The sequence below is a fragment of the Mesoplodon bidens genome (genome assembly GCF_964165515.1).
Source record: "Mesoplodon bidens genome assembly, chromosome: 1".
Lineage (NCBI taxonomy): Eukaryota > Metazoa > Chordata > Mammalia > Artiodactyla > Ziphiidae > Mesoplodon > Mesoplodon bidens.
Genome location: NC_138176.1, coordinates 87,393,504 through 87,420,190, shown reverse-complemented (window position 1 = coordinate 87,420,190; position 26,687 = coordinate 87,393,504). Strand labels below are relative to the sequence as shown.

Genomic DNA, 26,687 nt, shown 5'->3' with positions numbered 1-26,687 from the left:
TTTCATCACTTTAAATATGTCCTGCCACTCCCTTCTGGCTTGCACAGTTTCTGCTGAAAGATCAGCTGTTAACCTTATGGGGATTCCCTTGTACATTATTTGTCACTTTTCCCTTGCTGCTTTTAGTATTTTTTCTTTGTATTTAATTTTTGATAGTTTGATTAATATGTGTCTTGGCGTGTTTGTCCTTGGATTTATCCTCTATGAGACTCTCTGTGCTTCCTGGACTTGATTGACTATTTCCTTTCCCATGTTAGGGAAGTTTTCAACTATAATCTCTTCAAATACTTTCTCAGACCCTTTCTTCTTCTCTTCTTCTGGGACCCCTATAATTCAAGTGTTGGTACCTTTAGTGTTGTCCCAGGGGTCTCTGAGACTGTCCTCAATTCTTTTCATTCTTCTTTCTTTATTCTGCTCTGTAGTAGTTATTTCCACTATTTTATCTTCCAGGTCACTTATCCGTTCTTCTGCCTCAGTTATTCTGCTACTGATTCCTTCTAGAGAATTTTTAATTTCACATATTGTGTTGTTCATCATTGTATGTTTTCTCTTTAGTTCTTCTAGGTCCTTGTTAAACGTTTCTTGTATTTTCTCCATTCTATTTCCCAGATTTTGGATCATCTTTACTATCTTTACTCTGAATTCTTTTTCAGGTAGACTGCCTATTTCCTCTTCATTTGTTTGGTCTGGTGGGTTTTTACCTTGCTCCTTCATCTGCTGCATATTTCTCTGTCTTTCCATTTTGCTTAACTTACTGTGTTTGGGGTCTCCTTTTCGCATGCTGCAGGTTCATAGTTCCCATTGTTTTTGGTGTCTGCCCCCAGTGGCTAAGGTTGGTTCAGTGGCTTGTGTAGGCTTCCTGGTGGAGGGGACTGGTGCCTGTGTTCTGGTGGGTGGGGCTGGATCTTGTCTTTCTGGTGGGCAGATCCACATCCGGTGGTGTGTTTTGGTGTGTCTGTGAACTTAGTATTAATTTAGGCAGCCTCTCTGCTAATGGGTGGTGTTGTGTTCCTGTCCTGCTAGTTGTTTGGCATGGCGCATCCAGCACTGGAGTTTGCTGGCCGTTCAGTGGAGCTGGGTCTTAGTGTTGAGACGGAGGTCTCTTTATAGAGCTCTCGCCAGTTGATCTTACATGGGGCTGGGAGGTCTCTGGTGGTCCAGTGTCCTGAACTTGGCTCTTCCACCTTAGAGGCTCAGGCCTGACACCAGGCCAGAGCACCAAGACCCTCTTGATGTCTGTTTTCCTTCCTATTACTTTCCTTCTCTCCTCCCTTAGAATCCTCTTGCCAGCAAAGCTGCTTGGTTTTCTCTGCCAGCCACAAAGAAGCTGTCTTTAACTCTGTCCAAGGTTGGGTGGAAGTACTTGAGTGCTCCTAGACAACCAAGTCAGGTTTATTATCCTTCCCCTACACAGTAGGAGTTTCTCATGAGTAAACAATTCTCTATTAATAGTGTGCCTTTTATCAGTCTCTTGGGTCTTCAAATGATTGTAACAATTTTCCCATTTTATACTAGACTGAATGGACTGTGGTTCACTTTCCTTTTCACACATGTTCAACTCTTTTGCTCCTGCCTCATTTTGCCAGGATACCATTTCTTTGTGGGTACTTCTGCAGGTGAACTGGGTCCTCTGCTCAGGGCCTCACACAGGAGGCTGCATGGGAGCTGCTGGTCAGGGCTGGAAACTCATTTAAGGCTCCCTGTCCTCTAGCAGGCACATGGTTGTTGGAATTCGCTTCCTTTTGGTTGTTGAGCTCAAGCCCTCAGCTGATAGAGACCATCTGCTATTCCCTCACATGTGGGCCCCTCTCCAAAATGGAAGTTCACTCCTCAGGCAGCCGTCCTGTCACAGAGTCACCTGAGGGCTGGGCGTCCTGTCGGGGGCTCCTTTCCTCAGGTCCCAGAGACGCCTGAGCGGTGGCCTCCTGTCAGGGGCTTCCCGGTCAGGTGCAGTCACCTGAGGCCCGGGAGTGGTGCCTGAGTCATGTGGGGCACTGGGCACTTGCCTTCTCTGCTCCCAAGTGCACCATGGGGGGCTTCGGCCGGCGTCTGAGCCCAGTTTATATTCTTAACAATAAACGTACAAGAGTGCCCATTTCCTCCTTAATTTACCAATAGTATGTTACCAAAGGTTTTTATCTTGTCCAAACTGACAGGTGAAAATGATACCACAGTGTCACATTTTACTTTGCATTCTTTGTGATGAATGAATTTGATCATCTTTTTAGGCTTAGTTTTCTATATGCTTAAGACCCAATATTTATTTGCTTTTCTTGATGGGCTCTTTGTTATAAATTAGGAAGAATTCTTTTAAAAATTAAGAATTATTTTAAGAAAATCAGCCCTTTACCTGTGATAGGAGTTGAGAATTTTTCCCCCAGTTTGTTGTGTGTCTTTTTAATATTTGTGGGTATTTTTTCCCAACCTTTTAGAATTGTGTGTAGTCAACTTTACAAATTGTTTATGGCTTCAGATTTTGTGTCCTATTTCAAAAGCTCCTCTCCCATATGAGGATATTTAAGAAATGTTTTACCCACATTTTCCTTGGTACACTAATGGTTTCACTTTTTACATGATAATATTTGATCTGTATAGAATATAATTTGATGCAATGTGTGGGTGGGGATACAAATTTATTTTTTTCCAGATGATTACACAACTGGGTGTGTCGAATAATTTGTCTTCTCTATTGATTTGAAATATCACTTTTATCATTTACTAAGTTCCCATATCTACTTAGATTTATTTCTGGGCTTTCAATATGCTATAGAACCACGTTGTTTTAATTACTATAGTTTAAAACAAAATCAAACAAAATACACAGAAACACATACATATGTCCTTACTTCAAGACTCTTACTTGAAGAGACTCTTACTCAAATTATTTTGCATCATTTTCCTGGTTATTCTTTCTTATTTATTTTTCTCCTTAAACTTTAGAGTCAGCTTGTATAATTTGCAAAATATTCTGTTGGTATTTTAGGGGTTGTGTTAACTTAAGAAGAATTGACATCTTTATATGTGTCTTCCTTTTCAAGATTATGACACACCTTTCCATTTGTTCAGATCTTCATTTGTGTACCCAGTATCATTTTAAAGTAGACCTCAGAGTGTTCATATTAATTAGGATTAAGAGGTGCAAATCACACAGAACCACCAAATACCAACCACTAATAGCTGAAAGAACATAGAAATGTGTTTCTCTCTTCTCTTCAAGAATTCTGGAGGTGATCATTCCAGGGCTGGTATGGTACCTACCACTGTCAGGGGCCCAGGCTGTTTCTATCATGTTACTCTGTCATGATTGGCTTTCATTCTAACATGATCTCACAGTCCAAGAAATCTACTGGAGCTCTGGCTATTATATCTGCATTCCAAAATATAGTCAGACAGTGATAGAGAAGAAAGATGCCTCCTTCCTGTAAGGAACTTCTGTAAAGTTACACAAACAACATGTCTGCAGTGGAGGCTGCGAAATAAGTCTTAATTCCTAGTGGCCGTGTGCTGAGCTAAAAAACCAGGGAAGAGAATTGGCAGTCTCTGCCAAAGCGGATTATATTATTTGTCTTGGTGCTTTACACATACTTATATCTGTTATTTGATTTATAAGTTTCAAGTTTTATCTTTTGACCCTCCAGCTCTAAAATATGAAAAAATCAGTATATTTATTTTATCTTTCACCATTTTTCCCCTCCTCCTCTCAGCTTTTGCTAGTTAAATCATTAGAATTGTACAGGTGGAACAAAAAAACCTTTCCTTTACCCATTAGGTTCTGTATCTGGGGCCTGTGAATTAAACTAACAAAAGGCAGATTAACAGAGGGAAAAAAAAAAAAAAACAGAGTTTATTTATGCATGCAAAGTGCAAACACATGGGAGAATTTGGTGATGAGTAACTCAAAGGGGTAGTTAGAAATTGAGGCTTATATATCATCCTAAAAAGGGCAATGAATTGTGGAGAAGTGACAAGACAAAGGAAAGAGGATGTCTTTGGGCTCCCAGGGGTGGTAAATTGTGGGAAGGTAAGTATTTATATGGGGAAATTAATGGAAGATTAGGGTTACTGTAGTAAGGTTTGTGTTTGTGCAGACCCATCTCTGAGCCAACTTTCTGTTTCTAGTGATGATGCTTGTTTCTCTTCCTCTTGGTATGGAAGAGGGGAGGGGGAAGACCTTCACAAATGGAAATTTATGTCCTGTTCTTGGGCAGTTGGGAGGAAGGCAGTGAGCTCCTTCTGTGTCTTCTGCTTCTTAATTGCCTTCAGCTCAAAGTAATCCTATGTCAAAGTGATATATTTGGGGATGATATTTTCTGATCCCCTTCACTACCTTGTAAGATTATAATTCACATTTGTTTTAGTTTTAGTCCCACAGCTAAACATTCAGTACTCACCACCAGTCTTTTTGCCTTAATTTTCCATTAATCTCTTTGTCAGGTAAAGTTTGTCTTCCTCCAGTTTCTTCAAAAAGAGCTCATGGGAACTACATTCTCTGAGTTATTTTATGTCCTAAACTGTTTCCTATTTTCTATATATTCATATTGACTAGCTGTAAAATTCTTAGATATGACTTTATTTTCTTGATGTATTTGTAAACATTGCTCCACTGCTCCTAGAATGGAATGTTGATATGGAAAAGTTTGAGGCCAGCCTGATTGTTTTTCTCATATAGTTGACCTGAGATTTTGATTTGAATGCCCAAATTTTCTTTGTTTATCTTTTGAATCCAATAACTTGCAATTGATTGTTCTGTAGGTGGATCTACATGAATTTTTCCTGGCAAGGAGTATGTCCTTTCAAATTGTACATTCAAGTCTTATTTTATTTCTGAATAATTTCCTTGAATTATACCTTGAAATATTTTTTCTGTTCCATTATTTGAGGTCTCATCTTCAGAGATACCAATTAGATGCCTGCTGAATCTTTTTTTCTCTATTCCTTTTGAATTTTTCATCCATTTCTCTCCTTGGCTCCTTTTTTTCCCATCCTGTCTTTTATTCCTGTCTATCTTCATATGTGCTGCTTCAAATATATCTTTCATTTCTGTGATGATTTAATTTTTTTCTTCCTCCTCTTCTTGAGATTTTCCAACTTATATATCATTTCCTACTTCGACTTACCATATTTTCCTTGTGCTCTTATTTGAAGACATGATTGGTCCCTGTTTTTAAAAGATTATGTTTCAATAATGGCATTATGTGTTTCCATCTCTTCTTTAGCATTTTTCTAGTGAGTGTTCTCTATTTGCTATTTGTTTTTTTCCTTTTTTTCTTGGACTGTCTTAGTATAGATGTTTTGTAGATTCCTTACTGACTATTACTCAGTTTTGAATGAAGTAAGTTCTTCTCGGACCAGCTGCTTTCAAGAGGTTGGAGTGGGGTCAGAGAATTCCAGGGCCTGGTCCCAGGCTAGTAGGAATTTGCCTTTAGGCACAACATTGTGTATGTGAGTTCAACTTATTCTTTATTATCTCTTGTCAAAAATAGCACTGCAGGGCTTCCCTGGTGGCGCAGTGGTTGGGAGTCCGCCTGCCGATGCAGGGGACATGGGTTCATGCCCCGGTCCGGGAAGATCCCACATGCCGCGGAGCAGCTGGGCCCGTGAGCCATGGCCGCTGAGCCTGCACCGCAGCAGGAGAGGCCACAGCAGTGAGAGGCCCGCAAACCGCAAAAAAAAAAAAAAAAAAAAAGGTCAAGGACATTCTCAGCCATGAATGTCTGCTCTTGGCATTTCTCCATACCCCCATTTGACCTTTACATATAACCTTTCTAAAAAAGAATATGGATTCCTCTCAGTCTCATTAATGAAGGAGTTAGTGTTTCTGTTTCCTATTCTCCTTATTACTTTTGAGTGATTTAGAAGAAGTGGAGAAACTTTTAAGTATATTGTTAAATTGAAAATGGCTATGCCTCTGCATGAGATGATCCTTGCTAAATGCCTAGAGACTCCAGAATCCTGTATATTTCGTATTTTCTAAAGAGAAGAATTCCCTGCGCCTGCGGTGTAGTCTTCTGTAGCTCCCCAAAATTGATAGCAGAAAAAGGGAAACTGAGGGAAAAAGTCTCAATCAGCTATATATACACCAAACTTCATATAAATGTCTTGATTACATTTAGATAAAAATCTACCTGTTATGAACTCCGTGAGTGATAACAATTGGTTTATTTGTTATGAATTTTTTTCATGTAGTGTGATTATGTGATTTACCTTAAAGAAATTCCAAATCTTAATCTGCTAAATGAGGATTTTTCCTTCAAAGGTGTGACCTTTGGAATAAACCAATTCTAATGGTTTATATCACAGATCAGAATATTTTTGGAATATCTCTAAAGAGTTACTTCTATAATTAGTTTATAAGACACAAAAAAGTGCTTTGTTACTTTCTCAGTCCTGAACTCAGCTAATCATTCACCTTATTAACAAGACAGTGCCATCTGACTTCACATTTTTTCAAAAATAGTCACATCCTGGGACTTCCCTGGCGGTCCAGTGGTTAAGACTGTGCTTCCACTGCAGGGGGCACAGGTTTGATCCCTGGTTGGGGAACTAGGATCCCACGAGCCGCAGGGCTCAGCAAAAAAAAAAAAAAAAAGTTACATCCACCTTCAAAAAAATATGTGGCCATCACCAATCGGGTCATCATCTTACATGTTTTACATTCAAGTGAATGTTTCCTCTCCATGACAATTACTTCAAAGACAGAGATTCAGATGTGTCTCAAAGGGCAACAAAGGAAAATTTTTTAGGTGCCTTGATCAATGGCAGTATTATTTATATTAATATTAATTATTACGAGCATGCAGAGGTAATTTTTATGTATATAAAGAATTTTTTTGAAAAACTGGGGATGATTTTTCTGAGAGAACATAAAGACTTGGAGGGATAGCTATGATTGAATTCTGCTCATGAATACCTGTGTTAATTCAAGTTAAAAGTACATAGATATGCTAATATGACCTTGAGAAATTAGAATATATTGTAAGCCTCCACAAAAGCTGGGCTGTAGGTTCTTTTTTTTTTTTCAGTACGCGGGCCTCTCACTGTTGTGGCCTCTCCCGTTGCGGAGCACAGGCTCCGGATGCACAGGCTCAGCAGCCATGGCTCACGGGTCCAGCCACTCGGCGACATGTGGGATCTTCCCGGACCAGGGCACGAACCCGTGTCCCCTGCATCGGCAGGCGGACTCTCAACCACTGCACCACCAGGGAAGCCCCTGGGCTGTAGGTTCTTATCTCTCTGCCCTCTTCTGTGGCAGCTCTGCTTTAACAACCTTCTTTGGCTTGGGAATACCTCTGGCTCAGATAGTGTTAGACTGTCTTCGGCCCACATCATGGTCTCTGATCTAATTCATGTAGGCTTGATTTTACTGGAAGTACATGGTAATATGAGGAATTCACCTTACGCTTCATGGCACATTCAGGATTTCCTCTGTTACACATGGTCTTAGGTTGTAAGACTACAAATATACAGTCCATGGCTTCAAGGATCTCTCCCGTGGAGTGGAAGGGCAGCACGGAGGTGGAGAGGAAGGGAAGGAAAGAAAAAAGTAGGTGAACGTTCATACAACCTTGGGATATGGCTATGTGGTATAAGTGAGATATAAATAAAATGGTATGGGAACCCAGGGAAACCCAGAGGAGGAAAATATTTGAAAGCTGATCAAGTAGAAGAAGAAGGAAATCTATTCTCTGTTTCTCCAAAAAACAAAACTTGGACCAGTAGTTAGAAAGTACAGTGAAGCAGATTTTGGCTCAATACAAAGGAATTTTTTAACAGCTACAATTGTCCAAAAATAGACCAAACCAACTGTCTGGAAAAAGTAGCAGGGTCTGAATCACAGATGTTTATTCAGAGGCTGTGCAATGGTGATCTGTCAGGGTATGTATGTCACAATGAGTGGTATGAAAAAATGAAAAACACATGATTTCCAAGGACCCTTCCCTCCCTAAAATTCTGCTCTCTACTTCCAAGTTCTTCGTGTTTGTCCAAATCAATCTTATTACCTTATAGTCACACTTTATAGGTTGCTAAAATTCAGATTGTAGAATCTACTGATGTCAGTCAAATTTGGCTTCTCTGTAGGAGTAAATGAGGAAATAAATGTAAAAGTATCTGATAGATTACTTAACAATTGTTAGTTGAATTTGAATCAGTAAAAAATAAGCAAGTGAAAAGAAAGGCTTTGATTCTTTTTGGAAAGTCAGGGCATACACACATATGCAACCATCCAAATCTCATTCCTTCTCCCAGTCTTAATCGAGGGCTGAGAAATGAACTTGGATTTATTTGCAAGAGATAATGTTTGAGGTAACTAGGACCAAGCTTTCCACACCTTGGATAGAGGAAATCCGTAGTTCACTCAATAATATTACAATGTCTTCCTTAAACAGTGACTCACATGCTCATATTGAGAAATATGGATAATTCCTGGAGGTCTGTGGAATGTGGAAGTTAATTTATAGACTTCTGTTGCATTAGTTAGCAATTTGACCAAGAGGGAAAGAAGATGATTCTGTTATTGATCAATTTAATTTGTGGTACTGGCTTTGCTTAAAGAATCCACCAGAAATTTAGGTAAAGATAATATTTTAAATGATACTTTTACTTATTACTCACAAGTTTCATGATCTTTGCCTACAGTACCAGCATTATTAAGATGGGTTAATCAAAATTTTCTTTATAAAAGAAACATAAATTATAATAAGGAATAATAGTTACATTAATTGATCACCTTCTATGTAATTAACTTGTATTATCTTTTACAAGGTAGATGCTAACATTTCCACTACACAGATTGTCACCAAGATTTGATTGCTTCTAAATAATTCAAAACACACTCAAATCCAAGCTATTTGTCCTTGTAGCCCACTTTCTCAACTGCTATACAATACTGCCTTGGGTTCACCAGACAAGCTACCTAATAGAATGGAAATGGCTAAACTTTGCACCTTCTTTGAGCTGCAGATCATTTTGGAATTCACATCAGCTATCTTTCCAACATGAACTAAGGGATGGACTATTACCAGGTAGTGTCATATGTGGGGAAACTGATTTCAGTCCAATAGCAGGTGTCTTCTTGCCTTTTAGAGACTCCAACTTGGTGCAGTGGTAGAAAAGTATATTTAAGCTATAAATATTAAGGTGAACATTTTTGTGGGATGCATGGAAAGCTTAAAACACACCAAATTTTGAAGGGAAAAATTTAAGCCTATAACTATAATTTTCCCTGCGGGTTAAAGATGAAATGGAGATGAATATGCCTTCTTCTTTGCCCTTCAATGAGGGAATTTAATCTGAATAGTTTTGTTCAGGATATTTCTAGGGAACTTGAACACTATATGAATGTTTAAAATATTTTATTTTCCTGTTATTGTCCCTTCTGGCAGTAAATGTAAGTTTTCATAGACTTTCTAAGTGTGGTTTTGAATAATGTTACATAAATGTTTTAGAGTATTATACTAGGGAATGTGGGTAGCAGTATCTTAGTCCTCAAACTTTATAAATAATACCAACAAGAGCTGTCCTTTTCTAAGCAGGAACTATGCTTTTTACATGCATTTGATTATTTAATCTGTACAACTTATTAGTTGAATTTTATTACCCCCATTTTATAAATGAGGAAATGGAAGCTTAAAGAGTTTAATAAGCACCTTTAATTCACTCAGCTAGTAAATAAAGGCCTACATTCAAATTCATAGATTTTTGACTCCAAACTTCTGCCTCACTTAAATTTTTAGAAGTTTCATTTTTTCTGGAGATAGTATTTCTAAATGATGCACTTCTGAATGGTACTAAATAAGACCCTTATAAGCCCTGAGTTATTCTCAGTTTCTTTACAACATGAAGTTTTTACACCTTTGTTTATAAAAGTGCAAAATATTTGTTTATCATGACTGAAGAACTGTTGGCTACTGAAGATGGAATGAATGCCCAGGCTAGTGAGGCACATCGATTTGCTAGGCAGCATTAAAAACCTATTTATAAGAGTATTTTAATTGTTTTTATTATATTTTAAATTTTGATTATGGACGATTTCAAACACAGAAAGATATCACAAAATGTCTTGTTAGACATCTATGTCACTACCATCTTACTTTAATAAATATTAACATTTTGCCATATTCTTTTTGGATCTTTTTTGTAAGGAAATTTTGATACAACTAAAATACCCCTACTCTATTACATTGGGTTTCATCCCTCCCCAGCAATCTTCACTATCTTGAAGTTCTTGTATGTTCTTCCCATGTATACTTTATTATTTACATAAGTATATTCATACCATTATGTATTGATACTAGTTTTATGTGGTTTTGAAATATATATAAATAGCATTACATATTCTGTTTTTTTCACTTATCTTTATATTTTTGAGAATTATCTATATTGATACACATATATCTTGTTTTTCATTCTAACTGCTCTATAATATCCCATTGTATGAATACACAATTTTTGTTTATTCCTCTTTTGATGAAAATTTAGCTTATTTTCCATTTTTGCCTATTATAAATAATGCTGTATTGAACATTCTAGTAAATGTCTCCTTTTACACATTTGTAAGTGTTTTTCCGGGTTGTGTACCTGGGAGTGGTAATATCAATTTCTATTTCCAGTAACAGGGTATAAGAGTTTCCCAGTGTTCTCACAAGAACTTGGTATTATCAGAATTTTTAAATTTTGCAAACTACAAAACAACTTCCCTTTATACTTCAAAAACGTCAGCATCATGAAAGACAAGGAAACGCCAAGGAGCTGTTCCAGATTAAAGGAGACTGAAGATACATGACATCTAAAAGCAACATGTGATCCTTGATTGGGAAAATGAGACAGAATATAGACTATGTATTAGACAGTTTGACCCATGTTAATTTTTCTAAAGTTTGATCATTGTAGCGTGGTTATATAAGAGAACATTCTTCAAAGATACTCATGGAAATATTTAGGGATAAAATGACATGATGTCTGAAAATTATTTTCAGATGCTTTAGCAATATAATAATAATAGACACAGGGAGCAAGATAAAGCAAATGTGGCAAATTTCTAACATTCATGAATCAAGGTGAAAAGTCTGAAGTCACTTTATTTTACTTTCAACTTTTCTGTGGGTTTGAATTTTTTTCAAAAGAAAAAATGTTTGCCAAACGTGTATGTGTGAATTGGTATTAATTTTTTAAATGTACTCTTCTCTGATTACCAATCAGATTGAACATTTTTTCATACATTTGTTGGTCATTCAGTTTTCCTTTCTTGTGAGTTTAAATTCTTTTTCCTAATTCTTCTTGGCTGTTTGTCTTTACCTTAGTGACTTGTCAAAATTCTATCATGTCCTGGATACTGATTCTTGGTCAGTATGTTTTGCAAGCAGCCTCTCTCCCTCTTTGGTTTGTCTTTTAACTTCATGTAATGGTTCACTAAGGAGTCGCAGCCTGTGAATGTATAAAAGTGACTTTGTTTTCAATAATTTCCCACTAACTGCCTTATTTTGAACTCTTCTTTTCCACTGAATGGAGGAGCCCTTTACAACACCTTGTCAAGACTCCATAACTTTCCAGTGACTTTGGGTTATTAGAAAGTCTCACGTTTGTAATTAAAGAGATAGTTATGTTTATTTTGAAACTTAAGAATTCCCTGGCAGTCAGTGGTTAGAACTCGGTGCTTTCACTGCTGAGGGCCTGGGTTCAATCCCTGGTGGGGGAACTAAGATCCTGCAGGCCATGCTGCATGGCCAAAATTAAGTAAATAAATAAAAAATTATTGAGAGAGAGAGAGAAAAAGAGAGAGAAAGAGAGAAAAAAAGAGAAAGAAAGGAAGAAAGAAAAAGAAAGAAAGAAAGAAAGAAAGAAAAAAAGAAACTCTCCAAATCAATCTAGCACTCTTCTCCTCCTCACTCCTATAGCACAAGCTAAACCTCTGAAGGTGACTCCAGTGGCTGAAGGCTGTGGTCTGCTTTGTCCACACCTCCTCCTGTTAGCTCTTCTAGGTGTTCATCCTGTGCTATGTGGAGAGACAAGGGGAATAAGCTGAAAGGTAAACATCTTTTCCCTTGAGTTAACTGCAGGTTGCAGTCTCTTCCTTGTTGTTCGTCACTAGTGCTCTAACACTGATCAAATCCTGATGTCCTGCTTGTGGCCGTCACCAAACTGCTGCCTGTCTAACTGGGCAGGGGCATTTTTAAAGGGTTTGAAAAGGCGATGCACAGCTCCCTGATGCAGAGATCTGACTCTCACTTGAGGTGTGGATCTAATTTTCACCTTTCCCATAAGGATAGCCCATTGTCCAAGCCCCATTTATTGAAAAGATTATCGTTTCCCACTGATGTGTATTCTACCCAACATAGTGGAAATTTGTCTCTGTTTGTCAAATATTGAGAGTACAGGTTGACCCAATGGCTGTTCCTCTCTTATCACAGTTCTTTTTCCTTTCTGACTAAATTACCAGGATCAGGCCAGCAAGCCTGCTAGAACAGACATCTAATTGGGAGCAGGATGCCAGGCTCCCTTTCCTACAGGCAACCCTCAACTTTACATTGCCTTGGATTTCTTTCTTCCCTTTGCTTCTAGGAGGCGGGCTGCACCTTCTCCCTTCCACACAGGTAAGGGAGAGAATAACCTCTCTCCCCGCAAAGCCCATGATTCCTCCCATGTCTCACTCTCTTTCCTAATGTGAGGTGAGGAGAAAGTAGTTGGTAAGTTCAGTACTGGTCTAGTGAGTCTCAGTAAGCCCTGAGGGGAGGTGGCTGGCTCCAGCTGCAGGGGACAACGTGGTCTTAGACCATGGTGGCTGATCTGGTACTTAGCATCCTTTTTCGTCAGTCTTGGGTTTATCAACAATTCCAGGACAGCAAGAAAAATCCCATCTGACATAAGATTACATGTTACTGATATTCTTCCTTGTATGAAAGTTTTAAATTGTCCTAATATGGTCAGATTTATCAACATTTTCCTTATGGCTTATCCTTTCTGTTAGCTTTCTCAAGAAACATTACCATATTCCTTTCAAAGTTTTTGCTTTTCACATTTAGATTTTTCATCCATTTGGCTCTCTTCTTTAATATATGGTGTGAGGAAGGTCTAATTTTAACTTTCCCTGTAAAGATAGACCATTGTCTAGGCCCTATTTGTTGAGCAGTCTTTTCTTTCCCACTGATTTGTATTACTGCCTTTCAAGCTGCTTTTAACTGATAAACACTTCGTTGTTTTTTCTTTCTATAGGAATATGCCTGCATTGTCCCCTAAACTTAATTATATCCCACCCGTCACAGTGAATTGTTCCAGTGAGGTTTCTTTGGAGCAGGGATTGTATTCACTGTTGCATCTCCAGTGCCTAGTATGGTACTTGGCACAGAGCTGGTGCTCACTAAAAATATTTGGTGAATGAATGAATGAGTCCTGCCTAAGGTCTGTCCTGGGGTCCAGATTCCACACAACTCAACAAGTTTTATACATATTTTATTATGACTGATAAAATGGGCTTTTCCTTTTTGATAGCATGGGCTCCCTCTCAATCTGTCATTATTCTCTGAGACAGACATTTTGAATTATCCTAGATTTCTCCTTTTTACTTGACCTTGACATCTAGTGGGTCACTTTGGTTCATAATTCATACTTTCTTAAAACTGAGGTACATTTTCCACCCTCACTATATCTGCATTTCAGTTAGAACTTCTTTTCTTTATTGTCTTTTTAATGTTTGATATATGCATAAGAATATGTGCAGCACATCAATTATGAAGTATAATTACATGCATACCTAGGAAGCCACCACTTCCATGAGAGTGATAACATTATCTGTCCAGTGCCTCTGCATGGGTGCTCCTTCCTAGGCCACACCCTTGCCTCCACCTAAGGGGTAGTCACTATCTGGAAGTTTGGGTTTCTCATCCTCTGGCTTTGGCTTTCTTTTCAAATATAGGTTTATCACAAATATAGATATTCCTAAAACTGCATTATGTGGATTTACTTTTACTTAGTAACTTTATAAGGATAGTTTCATACTTTGTGAAGTCTGCAACTTGAATTTGTCATTCAACATTTATGCTTCTAAGATTCATCCATACTGTTGTGTGTGGCCATGGTTCATTAATTGCATTAATTAATTTCATTAGTGAACAGAATGACATTACATTGTGTAACATACCATGATTTATTTGTCTATTCTTCTGTTGGTATTTGTTTGGATTGTTTCCAGGTTTTTTGCTGTCTCAGACAAGATTGCTATAAACCTTGTCTATGTCTGTCTCTTGGTCCACATGTGCTAAGTTTCACTAGGGCCTAAACCAAGGAGTGGCCTTTCTGAGTGAAAGAATATGCAAGTGTCCAACTTTAAAAGATAATGCCAAATTGATAGGGGATTAAGAGGTACAAACTACTATGAATAAAATAAGCTACAAGGATATATTGTACAGCACAGGGAAAGGTAGCCACTGTTTTATAATAACTTTAAAAATATTGAATCACTGTGTTGTACACCTGCAACTAATAGAATATTGTAAATCAGCTGTACTTCAGTTACAAAAAGATAATGCCGACTTGTTTTTCAAAGTGGTCTACTGTACTTGTACTCATGCCAGTGAAGTACAAAAGTCCCATTGATCCATATCCTTTCCAACACGTGGCATTATAAGATTTATTAATTTTTCCCTTATTTATTTTATTTTTTTTTTGTGGTACGTGGGCCTCTCACTGTTGTGGCCTCTCCCGTTGCAGAGCACAGGCTCCGGACGCGCAGGCTCAGCGGCCATGGCTCACGGGCCTAGCCGCTCCGCGGCATGTGGGATCCTCCCGGACTGGGGCACGAACCCGTGTCCCCTGCATCGGCAGGCGGACTCTCAACCACTATGCCACCAGGGAAGCCCCTCCCTTTTTAGATATAAAATTGTATCACTTTTTTCCTTTTTTCCAGTTTTATTGAGATATAATTAACATACAGCACTGTATAAGTTTAAGGTGTACAGCATAATGATTTGACTTACATACATCATGAAATGATTATCATAATAAGTTCAGTGAACATCAGTCATCTCATATAGATACAAAATTAAACAAACGGAAAAAAATTTTTTTCTTGTGATGAGAACGCTTTGGATTTACTCTTACCAACTTTCATATATAACATAAAACAGTGTTAATTGTATTTATCATGTTGTACATTACATCCCTAGTACTTACATATCTTATAATGAAGTTTGTACCATTTGACTGCCTTCATCCAATTCCCCTCCCCACCCCCATGTATCTCCTTTTAATTGTAATTTGTATTTCCCCAAGAAAAGATTTTGAGATTGTTTTATATGCATGTTGGCCATTCACAATTCCACTTCAATGAAGTGCCTGTTTGTCTTTTGCCCATTTTTCTATTGGATTATTTGAGTTTTTCTTATTAAAGTTCTTCATATATCTTGGATCCAAATTCTTTACCAGTTGTAAGTATCATCAATATTTTCTCCCAGTGTGTGGCTTGCCTTTTTACTTTCTTTATGGTACCTTTATAAACAGAAGTTTTAATGAGGTTTTAATTGTAATGAAGTTGAGTTTATAAATCTGAAAAGTAGAAATTAGAATTATAATTATAGTTGAAATACTATAATTAGGATTTTTTATCTTGTTTAAAAAACATCCAGTTGTACACTGAATTTATAAATATATTCTCCTATACTTTCTTTTAAAGGATTTTAAAGCTTTGTCTTTCATATTTAAGATACATGTGGAGTTCCTTTTTTTGTGCATGGTATGAAGTAGGGCTCCAATTTAATTTGTTCTGTATGGATAGACAGTTATCTTGTAAGAGCATTTATTTAGTTTGAATATATTCACAGTATATATTGCTATGAGAGGAAAACATATAACAGAATATATGCTATTTAGACAACATAAAATGTAATACATATAGTAATTAGTATATATACAAAATTTAAAGATATTGGAAAGACATACACTAAAATAACAACAATGATTATCTTTGGACGGTGGAATAATTGATGATTTTTGTTTATTCTCTGTATTTTCCAAATTCTCCATATTGAGCATATATTTATATATTTTTTAAACAGTGAGAAATAAGGTAGTATCTATAGATGATAATTTAGTGTCAACGTTCCTTAAATAGAAATCATTATTTGAAAGAGAAACCATGAATTGAAGTCTTTCAGCTTAACTTCTTTTGAAGCTTCTTGCATCCCCGGAGTGGGGTGGCAGTGAGGGTGAAGGCTGGGTCAGGGCAATGTTTGTGAATCATGCAGTAAAACTCAGTACAAGGTGAAAAGGGATGAGGTTCTGAAATCTGGGTGAGTCTTCTGTAAATAGTTACATACAGCTTCTCTCCCTGAGTTCTTTGCTTTACAGGTATGTAAGGCTCTTTGGGAGATAAGATCCAGATTACTTATGTAATACATAATTGGTGATACAATTTTTTTTTTGGCCCAACAGCAGATAATGAAAAGACTTATAAAGCGGTATGTTTTGAAAGCACAAGTAGACAAAGAAAATGATGAAGTTAACGAAGGTAAGCACCTTCAATGTGAGAAACATCCTTTTACAACTAATTTAATAAACGTGGGAAAACTTCATATTGAAGAATAGTTTAAAAATCCAATATGGGAGAGTAAAAAATGAAAGTAAAAGTCAACCAGAAATAACTATTGTTAGTGCAATTCCTTCTTACCCTGCTTTCAAAAAAAGAAAGAAAGAAAACAAATTTAAGTTGATTTTGGAGTTGCCTTGTATTTTGACTCATCATAATATATCAAAGCAAGACAAAGCCACTTAATCCCAGTAGGAAAGATGGGGGCATTACTGATTTCAGTACAAAACATTTTAATAATAAATTAAAATTAAAACGTGTGGAAAAGGAAAAAAAAATCCAATCTCAAGTAACTGTTTGGGTTCCTCCAAGATTGACAGGATAATCTTATGCTACATTTCGAAAACTCTTTCTTTTTAAAGAAAAAGTTACTTAAATTGTCAATCAGAGACAGTTTATCACTACAGAATGCCCTGTTCTTAGAATGTAAAGTCTGCCATCTTTCTGGGAGTTTTTAATCCCTATTACATAAGTAGTCTGTAGTTTCACTTCTATTTCAGGGAGTTCACATTGAGTGTTAACATTTTTCCAGTAATGCAGGTAAAATAGCGTTGGCTCAAATAGAATCCACATTTCTTCAGAAAAATCTTTACTTTGTTGTCCAGAAAGATATCTCTAACCCATTTTTCTCATCTGGTGTTTCTCTTTTGCCTTTCACTTTTCTTCTTGGCACCTGTTTTCCAGGCATATCCTAGGCAGCACGTCTGTCTGGGCTATAACACTTTTTCATCAAAGGCTGGGGTATAAGACAAAGTACAAGTCCAGAGATGGAAAGAAATCAACCAGGGAGAAATAAGTTGCCCTAAAAATAGAAGCTATAGCTTTCAACACCAGTGAGATGCTACTAGGTAGAGCTATGCTGATAAGAAAAGGCTAAACTAAACTGTTGATGGGCTTTGAAGCCATTACTTGATTAATGCAAGGAATCTCTTACAAATCTGAGTCAATACAATGGTATGTGTTTGTAGATATCTAAGAATGTGTGATTGGAAACCAGCAAAAATCCAATCATGGTGACCTAGAAACAGTCTTAGAGAGACAGGATTGGAATTGAGTTTTAGTTTAGAAAGCAGAAACCTTATCTGTTGTACCATAACCTCCCTGAAAACAAACAAAAAAACTAAGTGAAGGGGGTTAATGGGCCACCATGACAGCATCAAAAACAAGGAGTCATCTTCCAAGTCCTTTTATACAAAAGAAGAAAATGAATTAAGGAAAATTTGGAGTTTTGAACAAAGTTCTAACTAAGAAAGTATATCATATAATTTAACCTGTTCACTGAATAAATGAAGAAGCTAAATCCCAAAGAGGTTGAGTAATTTGTGTTTCCTGTATTGGCAAACTAAGTACAACACTTAGTGTGTAGGCTTCCCATAACTCAAAAACAAGGAAGGGGCTTCCCTGGTGGCACAGTGGTTGAGAGTCCGCCTGCCGATGCAGGGGACACGGGTTCGTGCCCCGGTCCGGGAGGATCCCACATGCCGCGGAGCGGCTGGGCCCGTGAACCATGGCCGCTGAGCCTGCCCGTCCAGAGCCTGTGCTCCACAATGGGAGAGGCCACAGCAGTGAGAGGCCAGCGTACCGCCAAAAACAAAACAAAACAAAAAAAACCCAAGGAAGAATAATGTAGTAGTAGGGAGGTGAAAGGGGGCCCACTGGGCTTATAGTCCAAATATGATATTAAATGCTGTGAGAATCCATTTCTTCCACCAAAGACTGTCCTTGCGATTTCGAATTTGATCAGCCTATTTCCTCTACGTTGCCAAATGTGAAAGGAAAAGCCCCCCCCACCTTTTTTTCTGCCACAAAAAGAATCAAATGTTTTGTGTGTATTCTTGAGGAAGAGTTAGAATTCTTTCAAATAAAAGGTTCTGACGTTTATATAATAAAAGAACATAGATTATAACTTTAAAGCATCATAAAGATACCAGGAAATATCATGAAAGATATGTTTTACATATGATTCTATTATAGAAAGCTATTAAAGTGCCAAAGATTTAAAGAATCATTTCTTGGATTCAAGATAAATTCATGCCCCAAGGTTTACCTTTCAAGGTCAATGGCTTATCTACATTACAATTATTTGCAAGAGAATCCAGTTATTAATTGCAATCTACACATGCTCAAAGTATTACCACGCTAAATTATGGAAATAGTTGTGTTTTAATAGCCAGAAGTTTCCTATGGAGACTTCTGTGTATGTAAACATTGCCAGTGGTATCGCATCTAAACTCCTTAATTTCACCATTGCTTGTTATTTCCTTATACATCATCCCCTGTGCCATAGAAACTAATTTGTTTGTTCCTTAGCTCCATGTTCATTGCCACTGCCTTCCCTAAGAAATACCCCTACTCTTTTTCCTTCCTTTCCTTTACGTCAAACTTGGCCTCAGTTTACTTCTTACATGTGAGTATTTGCCTGTTATATAGATTGATTCATTTTTAGAAATGTTTCATTTTGCTAGGATTCCCTTCCAGCCTAGCAATGGGAGATGATCCATATAGGTGTCAACCCTTATGGCTCAGGGAACCAGACAAACTCCCTGAAGAGAGAAAGGAGATACTCTGATTATAGACCAGTTAACAGAGAAATCACCCTGTGTTAAAAATTGGCTGAGCCACAGGACAGTAGCTGAGATTTACTTTTAAAACATAGCTGAACTACTTTTTATAGCTTTTTTTTTGAAAAGCCAGTACATTTTTAAAGGCAGACATTCCTTAAACATTCTAAAGGAAAACACCTAAAGTAACTATGTTGGAGATGTTATGAGACAAATGCATTCATGTATAAATTTCACTCTTTGTTTTTTTCTAAATACGAAGGACAAATTACCAATTATATGTTTTTTTAATACAAATACCGTAGGTGAATTAAAAGAAATCAAGCAAGATATCTCCAGCCTTCGCTATGAACTTTTGGAGGACAAGAGCCAAGCGACTGAGGAATTAGCCATTCTAATTCATAAACTCAGTGAGAAACTGAATCCCAGCGTGCTGAGATGTGAATGATTCAGTAACCTGGAATTATGGCTTTGACTATAGCACAAATGTGGGCAATAATATTTCTAAGTATGAAATACTTGAAAAACTATGATGTAAATTTTTAGTATTAACTACCTTTATCATGTGAATCTTTAAAAGTTAGGTCTTAATGATTTTACTGTTTTATCACATGCAAATGGTCTTCATTTTAATTGTCTGCCTTGACATTACAAACAATGACGTGCCATTGTATTTAAAGGCCCAATATTACTACATTATTGATATTTTTGTCCATTTTAGAATAAACTCTATGTCTTTGCACTACCTGTTTGCCTCTAAGAGACTGTAAGCTCCTTGGGGACAGGGACCATGTCTTATTCATCTTTGTGTCTCCAGCATCTAGTACAGTGCCTGGTACATAGTAGGTGCTCAATAAATGTTGTCAAAACTAACTGAACTGAACTGCCAACGAAATACAAATAAAAATTAAAAGGCCATCACTATGTAGCATATCTTCCCTTGTCCAAGTGCTAAAGAGATTTTTTTTTGAAAAATATAAACTGAAAAAATTTTACAAACAGCTATGACTTGGTCAGATTTTCTTAGAATTTTTGACATCACTGATAATCCTAGAACCTTTGAGCCCTGAATGAAGAAGTTCACAATGAAATGGGTTAATAGAAAATATAATTACATTACATATTTGTTTCATAGAATTGTTCAAAACAACACATTAAAGATTTTTCTAAAGTATATACTGTTTGCTTACTGTCTTAGATTTTCATGTGGTTTTTTTCAGTAATGTGAATTTAGTCAGTGGGGTGGTGAATTTTGTAAAGTCGGGGGTTATGCAGGGTTGTTAGTTTGTTATAACCTCCTAATTTCTGCCTCTGATGCTTTAATGCTAAATAAGTTATCAACAACTGACTTCATATCTTGCCTGTTAGCTCCACTCTGGGTTTTGGAGGGTGTGCTATGGGGAGGAATAGGAAGGAGCAATGGCTGTGTACCTGGAAAGCCATGTCCAAGCATCACCAGGTGTGTTTCATTTTCCTTTGAGGCATCTCTTGCCATCATTGCTTACAATGATTGACATCCTTTTCCTTATCAAGGCATTTCACTTACACTGCTACACAGAATAGATTGGGATGTATGTGTATGACTTACTATATAACTGAGCTGAACACTGGTAATATCCACAACGCCTCATGACTTTACTAGGAAAGGGGGATACAGACTGGTAAGTTCCCTCCTCTCTTCACAAACCATAAAACGTCAAAGTATATTTTTTTTAACCAGCTAGGTTTACATCTCTCATAGAGTTATGCTTACCGTCCTAATTCTCTTCAGTCTGTTCCTCTCAAATCTTACCAGAATACAAATTATGATCATAGCTCAAAGATAGTTTTATAGGTTCTAAAAGCCAATTACATACATAATACTTTGAGTCATTACTGTCATGCAGGAAGGCTTTCTAGACATGAAGACAAAAATGAACATTACATGGAACTACATAAAGCTCTTTAAAGATTATTTCTTAATTTCTACTTTTGAGGACTTAATTAAATTAAGAAGAGAACTTTATACATTTTTTGCTACCATTGTAGGATATTTCATTAGCTTTTGTGCTATGCTAATAGTATTTTGTCTTAAACATTTTTCAAACTTTATGTATGTTATATTATACCTCAGAACAGAATAAAATATTGAATTTTTCATCGTTATATGTTACTATACTTTATATTACAACAGTAAAGATATGGAGTTTCCATAATAGACAACACTTTCAGTCTTATACATAGTATTGTCTAGGATTCCAAGTGTGGATATTTTTGCTTACAGCTATGGAGAAGAATAATAAGTAATATTTTTGATTGGGGTTGGAAAATGTTGAATGTAAAAGTATTAAAAGCAGCTAGTTTAGGATTCTCGGAGTCTTGAATGAAGATAAAACTCATGTCATCTATGCCATGTGAGTACATACATCTTTTCAGTCCATACCTTTCACAACTCTAGAGCTCTCAACATAGGTTTTTTTCTCCTTTATTTACTATGCTTGTGTAAAACTAGTATGTTTTTGATATTTCACATTTTTTCTTTTTTTATAGTTTCTGGGTGGTAGTCCAGAGGAAGATGTGATACCAAGGTGCGGTAGATGCTATTGATACTATGTATGCCCTGCCCAGATTGCCTTTAATGGACCAGGGCATGCATCTCTCAGATCCTGAGTGTTGACTCCTTAACAGTTCCCAGCTATCCTGTTCCCCAGAGAATTGCCCTCAGCTGAAAGAAAGCAGCCCTGTCTTGGTCTGGTCGTTATGACCTCCCCTCCTCACACCAATAAACGACCAACTGGCGTGGACGCACAAAAAGCTGTCCCCTTGTGTCAAGGTAGGGCCAACTCTTTTGGTGCAATTCATGTTTCATAGCTCTGGATAGGATTAGGCTGCAGCTAGACTCCAGCTGAGACCAAATCTTTTTTTAGCTTCTTCCCTGTTTTATCCTTCTTCCCTCCCTCCTTTTCTCCTGAGAGCATTCCCTCAATGAATCACCACATCCAAATCTTGTTAGAATTTGCTTCTAGGGAACCACCCTAAGAGGGAGGTATTACTGTGGTAACTTAAGGGTGAGGTGAAGATTAGAGGATTACCGTGAGAATTAATACTTCTTTGAGGTTAATGATAGCCCTGGGCCACCAAGTCCTTGACCCACTTACTATTGTAACAGGCACATTGGGCTTAAAAGTAAAGCTCAAAGAAGTTGGTGGGGCAACTTGGAGAAGGGAACACTTTAACAGGACCAAAAGCAACTTGTCTAGCAAAAGACATTTAGGTGCTTATGATTGATTACAGGACTATCAAAGTCCAATATCTCCTACTTTTTGACCTCTTTGCTATGCTTAGTTTTTTCCTCTGTTACAGATAAGATCAAGGAAAAGAGGCAACACTCAACTGGCTTCTTAGGCTTATTGTTTAAAAAGTTTGGCACTTTGTAAGTGCTTGCTGTATTAAACTTACTGAGGACCCTTGACTTGATGGAATTCACAATATGTTGAGAACCTTGGATTCATAGACTTGAAATAAAAGAAGGGACTATGCGAAATAGTATCCAGTGTCTTCAAAAAGTTCTGTGCACTACTGAAACTTAGAAATGACGTAAGTATGTTGTGATTATTAAAAGCAAAGTTAGGGAATTCCCTGGTGGTCCAGTGGTTAGGACTCCACGCTTGCTTTCACTGCTGCGGGCTGGGTTCGATCCCTGGTCAGGGAAATAAGATTCCACAAGCCATACCGCTCCAGCCCAAAAAAAAAAAAAAAAAAAGCAAAGTTAGTATAATTTAGGATAATTCTCTTTCCCCATAATGTCCAACATATTTCAATTCAAAAGTGTAAACCGAATGAGAGCAGCTTTTTTAAATGGGGTGGTAAACTGTCATATGGCCAATGTCTAAAGGAAACTGAAGCCGCATTAATTGTTAATTGTGTGGCCTGAAACAAATCACTTAACTTCTCTGGTCTCATACATTGTCCAGTCAAACAAGGTTATGCTACACCAGGGGTTCCTGCTCTCTGGGCATTTTAGAGGTGTTTCAGAAGGTTAATATCATCTTCCAAGGTGGTAATGATCTCTGTTTCCATATCTTGCTTTTATTTAAAGTCAGTCTAAAAAGGCTATTTATTATTTTTCTTTTTTCTTTTTCAGTTGTCTGGTTTTTTTTCTTTTAAAACAAGAGTTTGAGAGTTTCCAAATTGGTACCACATATTAGTGGAGACCAATATGTATACTCATGACTCAGTCACTCAGCCAACCACCTCTAGCTGTGTTGATGGTTTTAACACAATTAATGAATAACGAATTTAATGCTCCTATTCTTAGTAATGAGTTCTTTAATTTATGCTTACAATGATTGCTTTAAGACCACAACATAAGGTTATAAGTTACTGAAGTGCATGGTAATTCAGTAAATTTGTCTCATGGCAATTTTTATCACATCTGAGATGCAATCATCTGGGGTTTTGTTGTGTTGTGTTGTGTTTTGGGGTTTTGTGTTTTTTTGTTTTGTTTTGGCTTTTATTTTTTTTAATGTAGCCCACCAAGATGTTGCTACTACCTTAAGGCATGTTTAAAAAGAGAAAATATAGTAGCAATTTTGTCTAACTTTGTATTTCATTTATTGTGAATAAAAACTCCCCACCCTGCTAATTATTTGAGAAGTGCTTAAAATTAGTAGTTTGAAACCTTTGCTCATCATTTTGAAACAGAACACAGTACTTAAAAATAAAAAATACATCACTTGCCTTTTCTAGATGCAGAATGAAAGAATTCCAAGTAACATATCATACAAGCTCTTTTTATTTATTTTTGATAATATGTCATAGCCTCATTTCTATGTTTTAAAAGTTGATCTTCAGGACTTCCCTGGTGGCGAAGTGGTTAGGAATCTGCCTGCCAGTGCAGGGGACACGGGTTCGAGCCCTGATCTGGGAGGATCCCACATGCCGCGGAGCAACTAAGCCCGTGCACCACAACTACTGAGCCTGTGCTCTGGATCCCGTGAGCCACAACTACTGAGCCTGCGTGCCTAGAGCCCGTGCTCCGCAACAAGAGAAGCCACGACAATGAGAAGCCCGCACACCACAACGAAGACCCAATGCAACCAAAAAGAAATATCAAATAATAAATAAATTTTTTTTAAAAAGTTGATCTTCAAATGAAAACCTCTCATCTTTTACACAATTAACTGAAAGTGAAATAAGCAGTGGGCATCACTTCTTAAATGGAAAATAAGCATTGCCAGCCTATGTTTTTATTACAAATATTATAAATATTGTATAAAATGAATTCTATAATGCCACCTTAATTAAATAAAAATCTAAATACCTTTTCTTTAAAGTTACATTTCTATGCAAAAATTACACAAAGTTAATTGCAAAATCACACAATGAAAAAAATTAAGTTGTTATTAAAATTCCTAAGGGCTTTGAAGGATTATATACTACTATGAAAATAGTTTGTGAATCCAAAAGGGAAAACATTGAATTAATGTTTTCTAAGATTTCATCCAGTCCTGGAATACTATTAATACTTCCCAAGCATCATTTTTAAAAAGATAATGTCTGCCCACTTCACCAGGTTTTTGACATTTTGATGGTTTGTTTGTTATAATACAAAAATATAGCAATATTGATATTGGTACCATTTTCCTTAAATTGTTAACATGCACTGCCAGGACCTAAAAAGGGAAACAAGAAGATAGATGGTGGGAAGATTCGGTATTCACTGTCTTAGAATACCCTTCATCAGAAACGTGCAATCACTGGGACAGTGGATTACGTACTTTGGAAACTATGCCCAGTTAAACAGATGACTCTTAAACACCTTGTGGAAAACAAAAAAACAGGAGGAGAAGCTCATATTTCTTCAATTTATAACCGACTAAAGTTTTTTTGGTATATTTCTTAACAGTCTTTTCCTATAATTGAAGTCATAGTATACACACAATTTGATATTCTTTTAAAATTATCCTGAGCACTTTCCACATTGCTATACAGTCTTCATTATTTTCACTTTCAATGGCTGCATAATAGCCAGGAAAGTGGAGGGATGCAATACTCCCCTATTATTGGACAGTTAGGTTCCTACTTTAAATAATGCCTCGATCATGGCTTCTAACCTATTTTGTGTTGTTTTCATAGACTAAATATCCAGAATTGGGGTTATAGGTTAAAAATATTGCCACATAATTTATAGATTTGGATATACATTACTAAGTTGCTTTTGAAAAGGGTTTTATTACTAGTTTAAAGCATCATGGATGATGAGCATATGCTCTCTCTACAGCATATAGTGGTATCATTTAAATTTATTTTCTAATTTGAAAGGCAAAAAAAAGGTATCTTGCTTTAATATTATTGATTACAAGTGAAGGTAACAAATTTCTATGTGTTTGTTCAGCAGCCACCTTCTTTGTGTATTGTCTGTTCATGTTTTTCTTATTGGACTAATTATATTTCTTTTTTTAATATTTGTATGAACTGTTTATTAAGATACTAACTGCACATATTTATCCTAAATTTTCTTCTAATAAATGTATTTATTTATTTATTTATTTGGGGGCTGCATTGGGTCTTCGTTGCTGTGCGTGGGCTTTCTCTAGTTGCATTGAGCAGGGGGCTACTTTTTGTTGCAGTGTGCTGGCTTCTCATTGCGGTGGCTTCTCTTGTTGTGGAGCACAGGCTCTAGGTGTGCGGGCTTCAGTAGTTGTGGCACGTGGGTTCAATAGTTGTGGCACATGGGCTCAGTAGTTGTGGCACACGGGCTTAGTCGCTCTGTGGCATGTGGGATCTTCCTGGACCAGGGCTTGAACCCATGTCCCTGCATTGGCAGGCGGATTCTTAACCACTGCACCACCAGGGAAGTCCTAGATTTTTTTGTTTTAAAATTTTTGTGACATACTGAAATGTCTAATCTTTGTTTTTCATATCTGTTTTTTCTTTGTTGTTTCTTCTATTCTTTTTAAGATGAAACAAATTCCTTTCTGTTATGGGCTGAATTGTGCCTCCCACCACCCCCAGGCCCCCACCAGATTCATATGTTGAAATCCTAACCCCCAGTACCTCAGAATGTGACTGTATTTGGAGAAAGGACTTGTTAGGTCACTAGGGTGGGCCTTTATCCTGCATGACTGATGGCCTTATTAGTGGAGATTAGGACACAGATGAACACAGAGGGAAGACCATATGAAGAAACAGGGAGAAGATGGTCATCTACACGCCCAGGAGAAATGCCTCAGAGGATTGGTTTGGTTCCCTGCTGACAACTTGATTTTGTAATCCTAGCCTGTGAGATCATATAAGAAAATAAATTTCTGTTGTCTAAGCCACTCAGCTTGTACTACTTTATTATGGTGGCTCTATCTAACTAATACAGCTTCCAACCCCCTAAATTCCATAAAATTCTATAACAATTCTATTTTATCTCCTCTATGGCTTTATTTTTTCAATTTACTTCTAAAATTTATCTGTATTTTTGTTGAGTCTAAATTGATATTTTCTCCAAATTTCTACACAGCTAAACCGTCTTCAGGCATTGTTGTCTATTTCAATACTGAGTTATTTTGGCCTCAGCA

General features: G+C 37.0%; 1 protein-coding gene across 1 annotated transcript in view; it reads left to right on the top strand.

Annotated features, from left to right (window-relative positions):
* Positions 1–20,275, top strand: part of TRPC3 (transient receptor potential cation channel subfamily C member 3) — a gene marked incomplete at its 5' end in the record, with an annotated part of 76,876 nt that extends 56,601 nt beyond the window's left edge. Inside the window, 2 exons of the mRNA XM_081223821.1 lie at positions 16,423–16,498; positions 19,443–20,275. Of these exons, the coding sequence (XP_081079947.1) occupies positions 16,423–16,498; positions 19,443–19,585 (219 nt within the window). The 3' untranslated portion in view covers positions 19,586–20,275. The remainder of the gene's footprint in view (positions 1–16,422; positions 16,499–19,442) is intronic.
* Between the last annotated feature and the right edge of the window lie 6,412 nt (positions 20,276–26,687).